The following is a 17,695-nucleotide window of genomic DNA, read 5'->3' on the forward strand; positions in this document are numbered from 1 at the left end:
TGGAGATGCAGATCCAAGCAGCTCAGGGAGGAGTGGCACCACAGCAGCTCTGCAGCAGCCCTCTGGGGCACAGCAGCACTTCCAGAAGCAGGGAGCACAGAGCTCTGAAGGACTCCCAGGGCTCAACCCCACCTTGCACTGCATTCCCAGGCAGCCACCTGCAGCTCTCCATGCCTAAAGTGACCCTGTGGGAAACTTTTCCCAGGATGAACAGAAAATACTGAAATGAGATTGCCAGAATTTGTACTCTTTCACTAGAACCCACAGCATTCAGTAAATGCTATGTTTATTTCCCACTCCAAATTTATCAGAATTTTAGCATATTCTTCTGAGCCTAGTGAGATTTCTGTCTACTTGTGCATATTAGGTAAGGGTACAGAAGTACAAATTCTGTGGAGAGAGGTTAAAGGATAGCCTTTATATGCTGGATCTGCAAAACACATCACTGAAATTAAAGGCTTAAAATTTCTTTTCTCTACAACAGTTTTGTTTAGATATATTACCCTGCAAACACTGAAGAACACAAGCACAAAAAAATGAAATAGTTTATAGATGAAAAACACTACTTTTGGCATTAATTATGCCCAAAGAAACCTGAAGAATGTTTAAATTAATTAGAATTAATTCTGCATTTGTGGTTAACAAAAATAAAAATCGTATTTCAGAATTTTGATCAACTTTAAACTATTTTTAAGCTTCTTCTAAAACAGCTTGGTTCCATGGATAGCGAGAGGAAAAATAACCAAGGTCAGAGCCAACATGCATTTATGAATGAAACATGACTCAGAAAGGCTTTAGAAAAGCAAGAAAGCTGGCAAGGTTAAAAAGGATGGCAGAAATTATTTGAAATAAAAAACACCCTTTCTCATTTCATTCTTCACAAAACTGAAATATAATGAAAAAATAATAGGAAAAAAATTTATTTGACCACCATACAATTGTCTGAACTTGATAACAATAACGCCTTCTGGAATGAGATTGCTCAAGGGAAAAGTAATAAAAGCCTCTTTCCATATTTCAGAGCAGGAAACATCTCACTGAGTCTGCAAGGTTCTCTAGATCATCACAGTACAAGAGCAGTGAGAGATAAGTCAGCCCAGAAAAGTAAATTACTTCCTTTTGCATCTCTGTTCATCACTGACATGCTTGAAGAAGCTCTCATGGAAGAATTTTCCTTCTCCTCTGCTTCAGAGGATTTATACCAAATCTAACAGTTGAAGAAACACAGCATGCAATATCAAAATATTGCCATATTACACTTAAATCCTTAATATAGTGTGCAGTTACTGTCCCTGCTGCCCAAAATTCACTCCTCCTCTTCTCTATTTTAGAAAAGGAAGTCTATACTTCCATTTTGGAGAAAGTGAGGATAATTAAATGTGATAGTTTCTGTAAAAAGCAAAAAACAAAAACAAACCAAAACAAAAAAACCAAACCAAAACAAAAAAAACCCTCAGTACCCGCTAGAGCTGCTGAGTTCAGAAGAGAGATACTGTGAGTAATAACAGAAACAACTCAAACCTATTTCAAGAGACAGAGTGGTCCACAGAACAAAGTTTGGATCCACCCACCAAAAACTCCTCTGGCTCTACTCTAGCAAGCTTTGGCACTTCAAAGCCTCTTACAAACTTTCATGCCCAGAACATGCAAAGCTCTCTCAATTTCATATCAGTTGAGTCATTTTGATGGATTTGAGGCCAATGCCAGGTTGAGACATGGGCAGGGACACTGTCCTCCTCAGGTGACTTAAGATCTGAAGAACATGAACATGCACTAGGAAACTTTGCTCAGGAGAATTTGACTAGATTGATGCAAGACTGAATGATAAAGATTTACATTAATTCAAATTCCTTGGACAAAATAAGTTGCAGAAGTCCATTAAGAAGTATCAAACATCAAAATAAGTTCTGACTCAAGGCAATTCCAGGCCTTCATGTCTGTGTGACCTGAGAAAGTGCTAAACAAAGTGCTTAAAATACACTCCATCTTTGAAGCATTTTTCTTCTTCCTCAAGCATCTGTTGTTGAACACTGTGGGAGACCATGTGGACAGCTGATTTATCTCAGTACCTTTGGTCTTGTATGGATTTTATGTTTTTATTTCTCCATTGTGTAAACTCTTTTGATTATATTTGGGAGTTTTCCCTGGGAAGTAATGAAAAAGAACTATTGAAAAATCTACAGCAAAAATAATTGTGCCATCTACTGCTGCTACAATTCGATCCAAATCTAACAGGAAAGGAAGCCAGAAGTTCAGCACCCCTGCCAGAAGTTCAGCACCCCTGCCATAAGAAGGGCTCCTAGTTACAGACACAATCAATCATGCCAGAAGACAGCAAGCCACACAGGGAGCAAGTGGTGAGAAGAAGGTGTCTGTCTGTCTGTCTGACTGGATTCCATGAACAGTCCTTTCCCATACAACCCTTTCAGAAATGAAAATAGGGAAGGGACATTTCTAAGAGTTTTCTATACTCTTGTGTTGGTATATTTTCATTTCCACAGCAGTTGCTCTAACTGTAAATATGACAAATGGGTGAGGGAAGTACAGGAAGAGCAGAAAGTATTTGGGTGATGTTAAAGCTCTTTGTAACAGACCAGAGACCCTTGTGGTTGATAATTCAGCACTGGAGAGGAACAAATCAACACACAAATCAACAAGGTTCAGCCCTCCTGAAGATTTCTGTATGAGACACTGCCCTGTGTCACTGTCACCATTCAAGTTACTCAGGGAAAAAAAAAGACAAAGAAAACAAAAGACCTAAACCAAACCAATCAAAAAAACAACAATAACGCAAACACCAAAAGAAACCTCTCAACCCAAAAACCCAAACAAAACAATTCCCAAAAAAAAACCTCCCCACAAAACCAAACCAATAAAAATCCAAAAGAAACAAAAAAAAAAAAAAAAAAAAAAACCCCAAGGGAAAAAAAAAAAAAAAAAAAAAAAAAGGAAAAAAAAAAAACAAAAAAAAAAAAAAAAAAAAAAAACAAACAAGCAAAAAAACCCCCAAAACCAAAGACATAAAAACAACCCAAAGAAGCAACAACAACAAAAAAAAAAACAAACCCCAAAGAAACAGAAAAAAACCCAACAACCCAAAACCACTACAACCCAAAACAACTAACTATGGCTTTTGGTACAGTATGAATTGGATTACTGAACTGAAAAAATAATTTCTATTGTCCCTGAATAACTCTTTCTCACTAGTCCAACTGGAGTTCTCAAAGGAGATTTTGAAGCAAAGGAGTACTACAAAACCTTCTCCTACTTAACTAAATTAATATGGTAGCAAACAATTAAATTGTAAAACAAAATTCCAATTCTGGGTTCTCAAAATGTAGCTAGAAGTTTTCTTTTGATATATAAAAATAACCACATAATACTTTCTTGAAATGATAAACCCCAATTCTTTTTACAGCTGTTTCTGGAATGCTTTACTTAAATATCAATGAAATCCATTTTCATCACTGGAGCACAAGAAAATAGCTGGTTCAGCAATTTCCCTTGTACAAGGAGACAAAATGAGCTTGAGTTTTGATTCACTTCACATTTATTTTTATAAGGTTTCACATGTGTAACACGTTTTTGGTCTTGGCTTTACTAATCCCAGTTTATCAGTCACTGCCTGAACTGCCTCCTGCACGCGACTTTTCATTCTAAGTGCCTGTGACAGCAGCACTCTGAAGAGGGAGCCAGAGGATTATGTATAAAGCTTTGGCTTTCCTGAGCCAAAAGAATTCCTACTAATTTGTACCTTTAAAAAAATTTAAAATGTAAAAAAAAAAAATCAAAAACCAGCTACCTATCTCTGCTCCTTTTTAAGTGTAGAGCACCCAATGAAAGTCATTAACCCACCTTCTATTGCTTTTATTCAACGCAACTAATTCATTATGTAGCACTGCCTTACTTACTGGCCTTAACAACAATATTATTTTTATCACAAGATTCAAATTATAGCTATTTATATTATAGTTTTAAACTGGGCAGAAACACCTTTAACATGTTCTACACTTTCATCAGTTTTGAAACTCAGTTTTGGAAACTCTGTTTAAGTAAGTACTGTCAAATATAAAAGCTTATTGGAGCATGTGAATACTTCTAAAAGCATAAAGCTAAATACACTTGCACCAAATACTATTCTCAATTTATATCATGCTTCACAGTCTATTGGGAAACATTTATCATCAACTGAAATTACAGCTAATTAAAGCATGGTGCTAGCAAACCAACATCAGTGATTGGCAAATGAGAATAGTTAAGAATCTACAAGATATTAAAAATCCCAGACACTTCCATAAACTCAGAAACTAAGAGCACTCAAAAGTAGCTCTGTGTATGGAAAATATTTGCTAAACTGATCATTATTATTGTTAGGAAATTGGAACTAGGATTCTCTAAAATCAAGTATTTAGAGCCAGAAGATTATTGGCAAGTGCACAGCTCTGTTATCCTATCTGCCTTTTGCACAGTTTTTAGAACTTGAGAGAAGAAGAGGTAGAAGCATTACAGTTGTAGCATTTTTTAAATCAAATTTGTATGTTGTAGTGTTTGATCACCATTTGTTACTGCACTCAAACTGACTATCAATTCATATTCTAACCAAATAAACTCCCATCAAAGTAACTACTATAGTCGCAGTAAAACACCAACAGTGTCTTCAAGCAAGCAAAACAGTTATATAACTATACTATTTTAGGTAAGAAGGGAAATACATAATTTTGATTTTAGGTGAGAAGAGAAACACATCATGAAGGGAGAGCACATGTTGACAAAACAAAGCCAGATATTACTTTTTATTTACATTTTAAAATTTTAAACAAGTTCTAAATATTATTTCACTTATAAGTGCTTTCTAAAAATTCAGTTGAGAACACTTTTTTGTCACTCTTCTAGTTTAAGGTAAATACTTAAAATATTACAACAGCAGGGAAATTTACCTGTGGGATTCTCCCAGAGGCCATTGAGAAGGAATATGAGGGTAAAAGAACTGGAGTGCACATTAATCTGATGTATAATCAGAAGTAAAGAAAGAAAATTTTGGAGTCCAAACACTCCTGAACAGATAAGCATTTCTTACGCTATACATTTCTACAGGACGAATTGCAAGACACCTCAAACTTGAAATTAAATGCTTTGGTTCTTGTGTAAAACTGAAAACAATGTCTTACCTTGCCCCGAACTATATATTGCTTTCACAGATTTTTTCACCTTCTGTAGTGCAGTTCTGTCTTGATCCAATGCCTACAATAGCAAGAAGTAAACAAACTTGAAATATTTACTTCATTGATTGCCAGAATATACTTTAACAACTAAAAAGAAACCCACAAAACAAGTACTTTCACAGGCTGGAAAAAGCTGCAGGTACAACTGATTCATCCTTGGGAAGGTCTGGGGTCATTCAACCCCTTCAGGATGAATTAAATAATTGAACTGAAAATGCTCTGACAACAGAGTAGAACAATACTGGCAGCGCTAGAAGAAAAACACCACTTTAGTTTTGCAAAGGACAGTGCATTTATTCAATTGCATTATATGCTGGAAAAAAACCCAAAAAAAGAAATAGCAGATGCTTCTACACTAGCCCTACAGTTTCTACTACAACTAAATTGCTTGTTAACATCTGTGGCTCTCCCACAGTAATAGTGTTTATAGACACTGATTATCATACTACCCCTTGCATCAAATTCCACACCATTACTGTAAAAGTACAGCAGATGAAAAGCAGTAAATCAAAATAAAGGAATAACACCCGATTTTGTGCAACATAATGTGACTGAAGGACTAATCATAATAATAATATTATTCAAATATGCATTTTCAAGACCACAACTTTAATAATTTCAAATTTTCTGCAATAGTTCCAAAATCTAGTATAAAATGTTATTAAGTAATGATAAATTGAGGATTAGATTTCCAATCATACACAGAAATGTTTAAATTGTTTGCTATATTTTTCCCCATTTAGATCACAGCCCATTTCCCACCACCTAGGTAATGTTAGATCAGTGTTTGCAGTATGGAAACAGTATGGCAGTGTTCGCCATATTGTATTCACTTCCAAATCACTGGAGACTGGAGAACTTGAACTCAGAACCACTGTAAGGATGGCAGCACAGCTGAGCACAGGGCCTGGTAGAGACCACACCAGTGACACTGCAGAGATCCTTGCACAGCCCTTAGTGTTTAAACTATCCAAAAAGTTTAAACACTGGAGCTCCTGGGGGTCTGAAGCCTGGCAGATCAAGGCACGATGTCAGCTACTCCTACAGAGGGACATCACCAGCAACACTGAGTGAAAACACCCATAAGCAGAGCTTTCACTGCCAAATCTGAGATGGTTTTGACAGTGAAAGCCTTAGAAAACCTCATAGCATCTTCCAATATCTGAAAAATGGGGTCTGCAAGACAGCTGGAGAGGGAGTTTTTACAAGGGCATAGAGTGATAGGAGAAGGGTGAATGGCTTGAAACTGAGAGTAGCTGAAATTAGATTTTAGGTAGAGATTCTTTACTGTGAGGGTTGTGAGGGACTGGCACAGGTTACTCAGAGAAGTTGGGATTACCCTAACCCTAGAAGTGTTCAAGGCCAGGCTGGATGAGGCTTTGAGCAACCTGGTCTACTGGAAAGCACCCTTGCCCATGGCAAGGGCATAGGAACTAGATGATATTTAGTTTTCCTTCCAACCCAAGGCATTCTGTGATTCTATAATTGAAGAATATTCCACTGGGCATTAAGAAGCTCCAGAAAACCACATCAGGAGCTCCAGGTCAACTACAGCATTAACTACTGGAGACAGGTAAATGTGAGGTTTCTGCTCTTCAGTGAGTTCCAAACACTAAGTGTTTCTCTGTGTGAACACTTCCAGTAGGAATCCATACAGACAGAAACCAATTAATATATAATGGTTCTGTTTTGAGTAGCCCAATTTTAACCATGCAAAATGTTATACATGATAATCTGTAACAAAATAAAATGGAATGTTTCTGTTCCTTAACTGGAAACAACCATTTTCTCAAATCATACAATCACTCCTGTGGCAGCTAAAACTAGAACATTTGGAACCACAAAAGCTGTAAAAATGCCTTCTGATGCTATTTATCTCTGGGTTTTTTTTTCCATTTACAGCAGAACAATGGATTAAAACATTAAGAACTGCAAACTTTATTACTTCTTTTGCTCCCCACTAAAATAGCGGGTTTGATTTGACTTACATCTTGCCAGGAAAAGTTACCATTTTTAAATGTAATAAAATATTGGGAACTCAGTGTTCCTTTCCAAGACGGTGCACAGCAAGTGCTTCTCTTTGATTCCTCTGCAAATGCTGTCAAAAGCTTTTGCTCCTGTCTGCCTGCTACGTCAGGCAGTTGCTATCATATATTTCTACTGAAGTTCTCTCTATCTTCAATGACTCATTTGTCTACTGAGAGTTTGAACACAGGATAAGAATTTGAAACCAATATTTTGAAAGAAAGACAATGGTTAACATTGATGAGGTTGAGAGATAAAACTTTGCACTAAGGTCTGGTATTGAAGCAAATTGGACACTCAGGAGAAAGAAACAAATACAAAATCCCCAGGAAGCTTTTTCCTGAAGTTATCAATCTAAAAGACTATGACAAGCAGACTAGAAAAATTTTCTAAATTGGATTTTCTATTGAATTAGATGTAATCAGTAATGTGAGAGCAGGAGGAAAGGGAACGTTCATTATTTTAAAAGAGGAATCACTGAGTAAAGCAGCATACAAAGATGACATCCACAGCCTGAAGGAGCCAGTGATCTAAGTGAAAATGACATCACAGGCCTATTTTGTATTTTTATATTTGCAAATTCAATTTTTACATGAACTACTTCTTCATAGTCCAAAACTATAAATAAAACACACTTACATACCAAGTACACAAAACCTGTTCTCTAGGGTTGCTTAGGTGCTTTTGGGTGTTGAGGTTTATTGGTTGTTTGATTTTGTTTTGTTTATTTTATATAACTGGAGACAGATTGTTTCCAAATATATTACATTCTTCTTAGATGTCTTTTCCTTATAATTTTAGCTGCACTCTGCTGCAAAGTAATTAAGTTGCACTCAATGCTCAATTCAATTATTATTGCAGAGTAATATTACCTTCTCAGCATCTTAGACAGGAACAGCCTTGCTTTCCCTAGTTAGGTGGAAACGAGCTTTTGCAGTATTCATTAATTTTCATTTTGAGTATTTAGAATACTAAACACTTTAACTGCTTATCATAGAAGACACAAAATCTGATCTTCCATTAGAAGTGGCATACATTTATATAATTGGAAATTGCAGTGTCTTAGGGAGTCAAGGGGTTTCTGTGACAATCTCTGGGTATTCAGCGGCACTCCTTCCTACCTACTGAACTCTTCCTTACCACCACCCACTCCTGACAAATGCTTGCTTCTTCATTTCTGTGAAACCATCTTGCAGGAGGCCTTTTTAAGTTCCACAGATGCTGGTTTTGTGCTGCCCCCACCAGCCGGGAGACCCCCCACGGCAGAGGTGGGACACAGAGGAACATTTTCTTACCCTCTCATGCATTTTGGAAAGATGAATCATTTAAAGGTACCTACACCACAGATTCACTACCTTATTAGCTGAACAAAGCTTTATTCTTGAAAATGCTCATTCTGGACACAAGATCAAAATAATGCAAAATCAGTTTCCACAAAAAAAAAAGGGGGGGGCGGGGAATTGAGAAAGAACCTTGACAAAACAACCACCATATTTAATCTGCTTAAATAAAATGAAGCAAGGAAAGCTCCCTGCTCCTCATTCTCAGCAGATTCTCTGGCTTGTTGAGGTTTCAGGTTGCTGCATTCACTTATATTGAAGCTTATGCTCAAGAAGAAAATATCCTGATCATTCAACATCAGCTCTTCTAACTAATCAGTGTGCAACTTCCCACATAGTTACCCCAGATATAATTTCTCCTTTCTGCTATAATATGGCTGCTTTGACCCCAGCCTGCCATTTCAAGCCACCAACCTGGTTTAAATCTGCACTGAAGAAAGCAGTGTCTGCTCCCTCAGCCCACAGCACTCCTGTTGGCTACACCATGACCCAGCTCAGGAGCTGCTGTGCTGCCAACAGCCCTGTGAAAGCTCTCTTTTAGCCCACCTTCCATCAGTGCAGTGCACACTGACAGATATTTGTACTTAGTTACCATTGCACATTCAGAGAAGGCACCTCCTCCCGCCTAAGAGGTACATTCACAGGTAGATATTCATAGCAGTGAGTGGAAAACTTGTCCACCTGAGGATATAAAACCAAATAAATTTTGGGCTGGAGACAAGGTGAGTTCTCCCAATGGCTCATTCATTGATGGAGATCACTGGGTAGCTGCATGGGCATTTTTACCAGCCTGCCACAGCACACAGATCAGGGCCAGGTCAGGAGAGGTATATGCTGACATTCCCTAACCCACAACAACCCTCTCTGCTACACATTTTCCTCTTCTGTTCACACTGACAGACACACAGCCTTGCCTCTCCTCAACCCTCAAGAGCCTGATCTCCTCTCAGTGAAAGGTATTTCTATTTTGGTACCATGCTCTGATTTAATAGTCTCTAAATTTTAAATCAGAAACTACAGTACAGTGTGGAAAGTGGTAGATTCTGGCTTGCCATCTGTCTCTGAGGTAGTAAAAACTGTCAGGTTCACATTTAGATAAACTACTAATTGTTTCTTTAAAACCTTGTGTTTTTTATTCTGTATAGATATGTATATATTTATGGGCATGTGTGTGCATAAATACTTATGGCAGGGGGGGTGGAATTCAATGAATTTTAAGGTCCCTTGCAACCTAAACCATTCTGTGATTCTATATTTGTCCTGATGTGTTTGTACACAAAATTCTACATACTATAAACCATGCTTATGAATATTTGAAGTGCTTATTGCTAATACACATGAAAATCATGGTTTAAAAAACACATAGACCTTTATTTCTACATTAACACAAAACTACTGTCCAGAAACCAATCACAAAAGTGCTTTGCACACATATTAAATTTAGCTTCTCTAGAAATCAACACCAACCCAAAGGCACACATCTGCACAAAGAATGCTACTGCCCACTGAGCCCACTAGAGTACTAAAACATCAAATACATTTTGTGTACCTCTCAAACCTTTGCAATTTGAAGAGGGGTAAAAAAACCCACTAATTTCTGTTTCAGCCTAACAATAACAAAAGACAAAAGTGGCTCAAGACACTGACTATCACATTAATATGTCAGTATATTATTATCTGAAGGAGATGCATGCTCCAATTGGAACAAACCACTCACGCTTATATTAGAGGAAGTTTAGAAATTCACACCATTTGTGGGAGGCTTACCCTAAAAGATTCCATACCCTACCACTACCAGAACACATCCATAAAAATAATATACCAGAGAAGAAATATTTTAAACCATTACAATATTTTGCACAAGATAAATCCATGACAAAACCTTGAAGACAATTAGAGCATGCACAACATATGTACTTATCACAAATAATAATATGCCTCCATGTATTTTAAGAAATTATTTTCTTATATTGAAAAAGTAATCCATGTGAAATACAAAAATATTTGAGGTTATACACACAAATGGGTGTAATGAATGCTTGGTAGTCATGTGCCTGTATTGTCAGAGACAAGAATAATTATTTCATGAAACACACATAGATGATTTATAGGTTTCAAGGGACTAGAAGTAGTAAATCTTTCACTTACCAATTTACACACTTCTCTAACCCTGGCACAGAAGTTACTGCTGGCTATATTATAAAACATGCTTGCCCTCTGCTCAAGTCCCAGTTACAGGACCCATGGAATGAAGTAGAGAAATAGCACCGTACAAAGCCAAGGCTGTGCAGCAGCAGTATCAGCTTTCCTCACAATAAAGTCCAGACTTTATTGGATATACAATAAACACAGACCAGACAGCTAGCAAGTTATTGCATGCCACTGAAATTGCAACAACACAAACCCCTATAATTGCCACAGTGAAACAGAACCAAAAGAGAAGATTAGCATCAAGTGTTGGTCTCCTGTAGCTCACTCACTCAGAAATGAGCAGACTGCCAAACCCACTTAATTCTGAACACAGAGAAGTGATTCAAACCACCCTTCCTGTCCTTCCCTCTCCACTCAATTTATACTGTTCCTGCCAGTCACCAGAATGAAAATTGCTTCCAATTGTTGGTCTCAGCACATGTCAACATGACAAAAATAGGGGTGTTCAAGTGTTAAGAATTTTCTAGAGACAACCTCTTTGTGTAAAAGGTAGATATAGAAAGGTCCAGCTTGAACTTGTCCTGAATTACTTAAGAAAACCCCAAAGGGTCCCAAAGAGAAGAAGCAAACCAAAACAACACATCAAAAAGCACTTATCACTGTGGTAACTGATGCCAGCATCATTTCATACACCACCATTTCCCAGCTGCTTCTAATAGAAGACCAATTAAAATAACATTATTTTTAAAACCTTGTCTTTTCTCTGAAAATTTCAAGCTTCAAATGTTTTAAGCATAACCTAATGAAAAAAGCATTCAGTGATCAAACTAAGTAAATACATTTTCCCAAAAGTATTTTTTCAGGTAATGTCAAAATTTAACATAGATTCCTCATGTCCGCTCTTAGCTACATGGTCTGATGCAACATAACAGCTTCTCCAAACTCCACATATGTGACAAAAATCACCAACCTCCAGTGCTGTGAAGGTCACAATAGATGAGCCAGCTCATTTGTGTGGGCTCTTAGAAGAGCTGCAGAACTGTTAGCCACTTAACTATTCTCCAAATATTACTCAAACGGAAGCACAGTTGATATTGCTTGAAAAAGCACAGTATTGCTAATTGTAATTTGTTTGACAACTGGATCCTTTGCAACCAGACTTCTACCCAGCAGCCTTTTCTGCAAGAGCAAGAATGTAGACACTAGTCAATATCTATGTATGATCACTTCTGCATTAAATGAAGTTAGCATCACACTTTTTCTAATGACTATGGTTTAGATGTCGGATTGTGCGCACACTCTGACACACCTGGAAAAGCTTAACAATATTTTGGGCAATTTCTTCCTTCTAGTTCTCAGCTGAGTTACATCAATACTTCTGAGTCTAACTTATTTTGTGCACAGGGTACATTTAGAGATATCTGAAAAATAAGCTAAGAGATTTGTTTGCAGGAATGTTGAGTACACTGACCAGATTTATTCTCTAATTTTTGTCATGTAGGAGATGCTGAAAAGCCCACAATTAGTGACAACACTTGAAACCAGCCAGTGACAGTTTCTCCCACAGGCTCTAAAGCAGCTTCACTGGGTAGAACTAATCTTGGTGATAAATTTCAGAGAGCGGTTTGAGTTGGAAAACATCATCTAGTTCCAATGCTCCTGACATGGGAAGGGACACCTTTCACTAAAGCAAGTTGCTCCAAGCCCCATCCAATGAAGTTTCTGGCATAGAAACCTCCCAATGATAGGGCATCCACGACTTCTCTGGACACAATGGGGCATCCACAACTACTTAGTGACAATATTCTTACTTTTACACTGGCAACAACACGCCTTGAGCAAGCTACAGCTGCTGGAACAGCTAACATTCACTACATACAAACCCACTTCAATCAGCAGTAGTGAAGCTGAAGAGTACAGAAACCTAAAACAGCAAATCCAGTGAAAAAACCTTCCCAGTTTAAATGTCACTGCAGCACACCTTTACCTATTTCATACCCCAGCAGCTGGATAAACACATTGGCATGACTGCTGGGATAAAATATGGCTACAGCTCAGAAACCAGCACACCCACAGCCAGGCTCCCAGCACCTGAAGATGCCACTGTCTGCAATTTCCAGGCTGCACACAGGGCTTTTGCCAGCACTAAGGCTGCACAGCACTAGCAAGTGGCTGCAGAAGACATCATCCAAGACCCTTCCTACGTTAAAAATGCTCCTGTGTTTAAAATAACGAGTGCTGCTGCACTCTGCCTTTTAGTGAGTCATGGCATATTGTCAGTCTTTTTTCCTGTGACTTGATTCTTGTCCACATCAGCAATCTATGAAGTACTGTTTCAAAAGCACAAAGGGAATGATCCTAAACTAATAAAAGCCTCTTCTCTACCTGCATTCTTGCAAACCTCTCCTGATACTTTTTTACAAAAGCTAGGGGAAATACATTGATTTCGGCGGGAGTAGTAGTATACTACCCTACAAAATTACTTCTTTTTTTTTTTCCCAGCAGAATTCATTGAAGTTTCTTGTCATTTACCCAAGACATTATAAAGTGACATTTTCACTTAACAAAAATCTAACCTGAAAAGCTTATATGCAAGAGACATGTCTATACACTAACACACCCAAAAAAATAGAACAAGATTATGTATTTTTGAGAACAATCAAACTCACCAGAAGACAGTGAATATTTGAGGCAAGGTCTTTCAGAAGGAAACAAAATGAGGAGAAGATGACATATAAACAGCATAAACACAACAACATTCAACAGATGTGCTAACATAAGGTTATTAAAAATGTGACTCTTAGCAACTTGAAGTGGAAAAAAGTACAGAGGGCTCTAGAAAATTGCTCCCTCCACTAAACCAGACTGTAAATTTCACCAACAGGAGAACTCTTTAGTTGCAGCACCAGAGTTAAATACTACAAAATATTTTTGTCTCCTGTTAATTCCTTTCCTTCTTTTTCTGAAGCCACAAAATATTTTGCAGCAAGCTCTGCATTTAAGCTGTTATCCCAGTAACTCACAGGCACTTTCTACTCAGGGACTACTTGATCAGGACTAGTTATTCTTAATGGCAGCAAAACTCCACAAATATTGTCCACAGTTTCTGTGAATGCTGCAAAAGTCAAAAGTGACACTGAGGAATAAATGCAGCCTCTCCATGGTGTTGCAGGCACACAGCACACTCACATCTCATGGCCCCATAAACTCCAACCCTGAGTGGCACTGTTGGGACCTTCTATCACCATTACTACTGCCATTAGAAATCCTTTTAAGAAAAATAAATTGCCCTGGCTAAGGTGAGGGAACAGACATGATCTCTTGCTTGAGAAGAAGAACAACTCATGCTCCTTCTCTTCCTAACTCCCGAAGAAATATTTAAATGCATACATTGATGGATGACTGCAATATTCCATTTCAGAATTATTCCATTCAGATAAAAAAAAAGTGAGTATATTAACATACTAATACTGTTTCTTAAAAAACAAAAATTAAAATCATGTCTATTTTTTCCAGGCCGCAGTTTTCAAGGGTTTCATCAGGTTAATTAAAAAAACAAAACGGATTTCCAGTACAACACAGACCTTGAAGACAACTACAACATGAGGAGACTCTGTTACAGCCCAGTTTTGTTCTGCTTATGGAGACTGCAATGATGGCAGACTCAGTGACTTTCACCTTTCATCATGTTAAACCTTCAACCACCACCACTTATGAAATTCAGAGCAACATTCACGTAACCAGCTAAGAGAGTATCCTCAGCAAGCAATCCTCATTACAGGGTATAACACAGAATGACACTATTGCATAATAACAGAAAGAGGAGTAAAAACACATCTAGAACCAATCTATAAAATAAGCATACATTCAATTTTTTTGCTGTTTTTAAGGTAAATTTAAAAATGGAAATTAGAAGTTTTACTATATACAGTAGGAGCTGTGCTTCTAATTCTAAGTCTGCTTAGCCTGTGACTAGAGCTTTACAAAATGCATAAATGAGGGGATTGGAGACACCTCCTTAAAAAAGAAAAATAAAATCACAAGAGCATAATTTAGATGTGAAGCATTAATTTTTTAATTTCCATGTCATGTTCTTTAATATAAATATACTCTCTGGACATATATAATTTAGTGGGAAAATTATAGAAAAGGAAACACAATAATCAGGATAGTCAAATCCAGTAGTTTAATAAAAGCCTCATCTCAAAGCTGCTATTTTCTTCTACATTGCCTTTCAATCAACATGCAAAAATAGCATAAATGCACAGTAGAAAATGAAGATGTATATCTCATCTTCATTGTGGTACAGAAAACCTACAGACTTAAAGCTATACAGGCTGAAGAAAACCAAGCCATAGATATGTGTGTAATACATATGATTTAATTATATAGATGTTTAATTAGCAGAATAATTCTATATACAACTTAAGACCAGAGTAAAATCTGCTTTCTCAATATACAAATGAAAAAAGCAAAATGAGAAGGGATATCAAATCTAAAGCAAAGACCTGTGTTTGATTACACTCTGTAGGTTTATTTTGGGGATGCTGGCACACATTATGATCACTTGCAAACTGGTTATGCATAGAAAAGAATTTCTGACTCATGTACAAGGGTATAAGTGACAGCAATCAACCAAGGGTGCAAGAAGAGGATATTTTAGCACCATTGAAATCCTACAATGTAAAGGCAACATTAAATTCCCAAATTGTATATATGACTTGACAAAGTCATTGGGACAGCACAGAATCTACCACTTTCCCTTCCATACCAAGGACACTAAATAGAGTGCTGATTTAAAAGGTATTGTTTTAAAACCACAGTGAAACTTAGAAGAATTTGGCAGCAATTTTCAGCATTTTAGGAAACATTATAAGTACTTTGCAAGCAAACTGCTACTTTCTTCACAGCATTTTTTAACCTAGTATTGTGTTTTGCAAAAAGATCCCCATGCTATTTCTCTTTTATTACTGTATTAGAGAACAGATGCCCTTGGAGAATATTCTATAATTTTTTTTAATGATATCACACTTCAGACATAATTCATAGCCAAGATCCTAAACATAGCTAAATTACACTAGCAACAATTTTCTTTAAAATACGCAGGCAGAAAACATTCACATTCCACAGATTCAAAAGCAAAAGTTAGTCAAAGAACACAACTTCCCCATATATGCAGGACTTGAAGGAGAAGGTTCACATTCAATGGAGGTAGAGAAGACCACACACAATCATCCTTCTCTTCCTCAAGCTTAAAACACTTTTGCTAACACTTGTACTAGACACCCACAATGAATATAAAATAATTGTGCAACGAACTCTGCTGTGTTTATTTTGGTTTGTTTCATCTAAACAGCAGTCTAAGTAATGGAGGCTGAGACAGGTGAGGCTGCTCAGCCTGGAGAAGAGAAAGTTCTGTGATGACCTTATAGCACATTCCAGTACCTACAGGAGCTACAAGAGACCAGGAGTGGGACTTTTTATAAGGATATGGAGTGATAAGGACAAGGGAGAATAGCTTTAAACTGAAAGAGGGTAGATTTAGTTTGGATGTTAGGAAGAAATTCCTTACTGTGAGTGTGGTGAGGCCCTGGATCAGACTGCCCAGACAAGTTATGGGTGCTCTACCTCTGGGGGTCTTCAAGGCCAGGCTGGAAGGGGCTTTGAGCAACCTGGTTCAGTGGAAGGCGTCCCTGGCCAGGGCAGGGAGCTGGAATTGGATGATCTTTAAGGTCTCTTCCAACATAAATCATTCTATGATCCTATGATGAGGATGTTTGTCACTTCAAAAGAACACAGGTTGGCAATATCCTTATTCAAAATAAGGAATATATTTTATGTTTCAGAATGGAGAAAGGAATGTGGGGAGGCAAACGAAAACCGGGATTGCCACCACAGGGTAACAAGAATGCAAGGATAAAGTTGGTTCTTACCATGTAGTTTTTCATGCTTGTATAATATGCAACTAGAACATACAGGCTACATTTAAACATAGGACAAAATAATTCCATAATCTGAAATCCATCCAAAAGAGTAATAATTACATAATAAAGTATATTTAATCAGAAACCAAGTTATTCATATTTTAATCTAATGCTTTTTTCCCTTTTAACTATACATTCCCCCCCCAAGCACAAAATTAAGACTAATACTAAGCCCCGTTAAATTACAGCATTTATCTTGTAGTTACCTTGGTTTGCAAAAATGATTTATTCATTTCAGCCCACTCCAAATATTGTATTAACTAAATCTAATGGATGCAGCTAGTGCTTGAATAAAATTAACCTCAGTCAACATCAGTCTTAAAGACAATCAAGATGTTTCCACAATCAAGAAATAATTTTACATAAAAACTAGACAAATATACTAGAAAAACAATAGATTAACAGGCTACAGTATTTTAAAATTAAGTAACAGCACAGTAGCTCTCACAAAGTTGCAAAGAAGAAGCTGTGAACACAAGAGAAACTTCTGAATTCATGCTACAGTATATTCACTTGACAAACACCTTCCAACTTTGATGCTATGCAACATGACACAATGTTATCGCCAGTATAGTACCATTTCATTATTAGTTTTGGTGAGACTGACACTTTGTTTTTACATTTCTTCCGCTTCCTTATAGTATTTTGATGAAAATTTAATACCTCCAAATGCAACTTAATTCAGTGGAAGCATATGAGTGAAAATGGATTGTTCTCCTTTTCCTCAGGAAGTAACAACTGTTTCAGGTATCAAAAAATACAACAGATGTCCTACAATATACTCCAAATGTATGTGTATGGTTAAAAGATCCACTTTGGAACATAAAATGAATGTACAAAAAAAATGGTGAGTAATATAATAAAAATTTGGACAGAAAAGATGAAATTGTTAAGCAAATGAAGGTTGAAATCAATAGCATTCCACATTGCGGCTGGTATTTCATGACTGAAAGCAACAGGACAACAGGAATGA

At 37.1% G+C, this 17,695-nt stretch overlaps 1 protein-coding gene across 1 annotated transcript in view; it reads right to left on the minus strand.

Moving 5' to 3' along the window:
• ASAP1 (ArfGAP with SH3 domain, ankyrin repeat and PH domain 1) overlaps nt 1-17,695 on the minus strand; it is a 142,148-nt gene that overhangs the window by 62,565 nt on the left and 61,888 nt on the right. Inside the window, exon 4 of the mRNA XM_031056749.1 lies at nt 5,169-5,241. Within this exon, the coding sequence (XP_030912609.1) occupies nt 5,169-5,241 (73 nt within the window). The remainder of the gene's footprint in view (nt 1-5,168; nt 5,242-17,695) is intronic.

This window comes from Geospiza fortis, unplaced genomic scaffold (genome assembly GCF_000277835.1).
Source record: "Geospiza fortis unplaced genomic scaffold, GeoFor_1.0 scaffold111, whole genome shotgun sequence".
NCBI lineage: Eukaryota > Metazoa > Chordata > Aves > Passeriformes > Thraupidae > Geospiza > Geospiza fortis.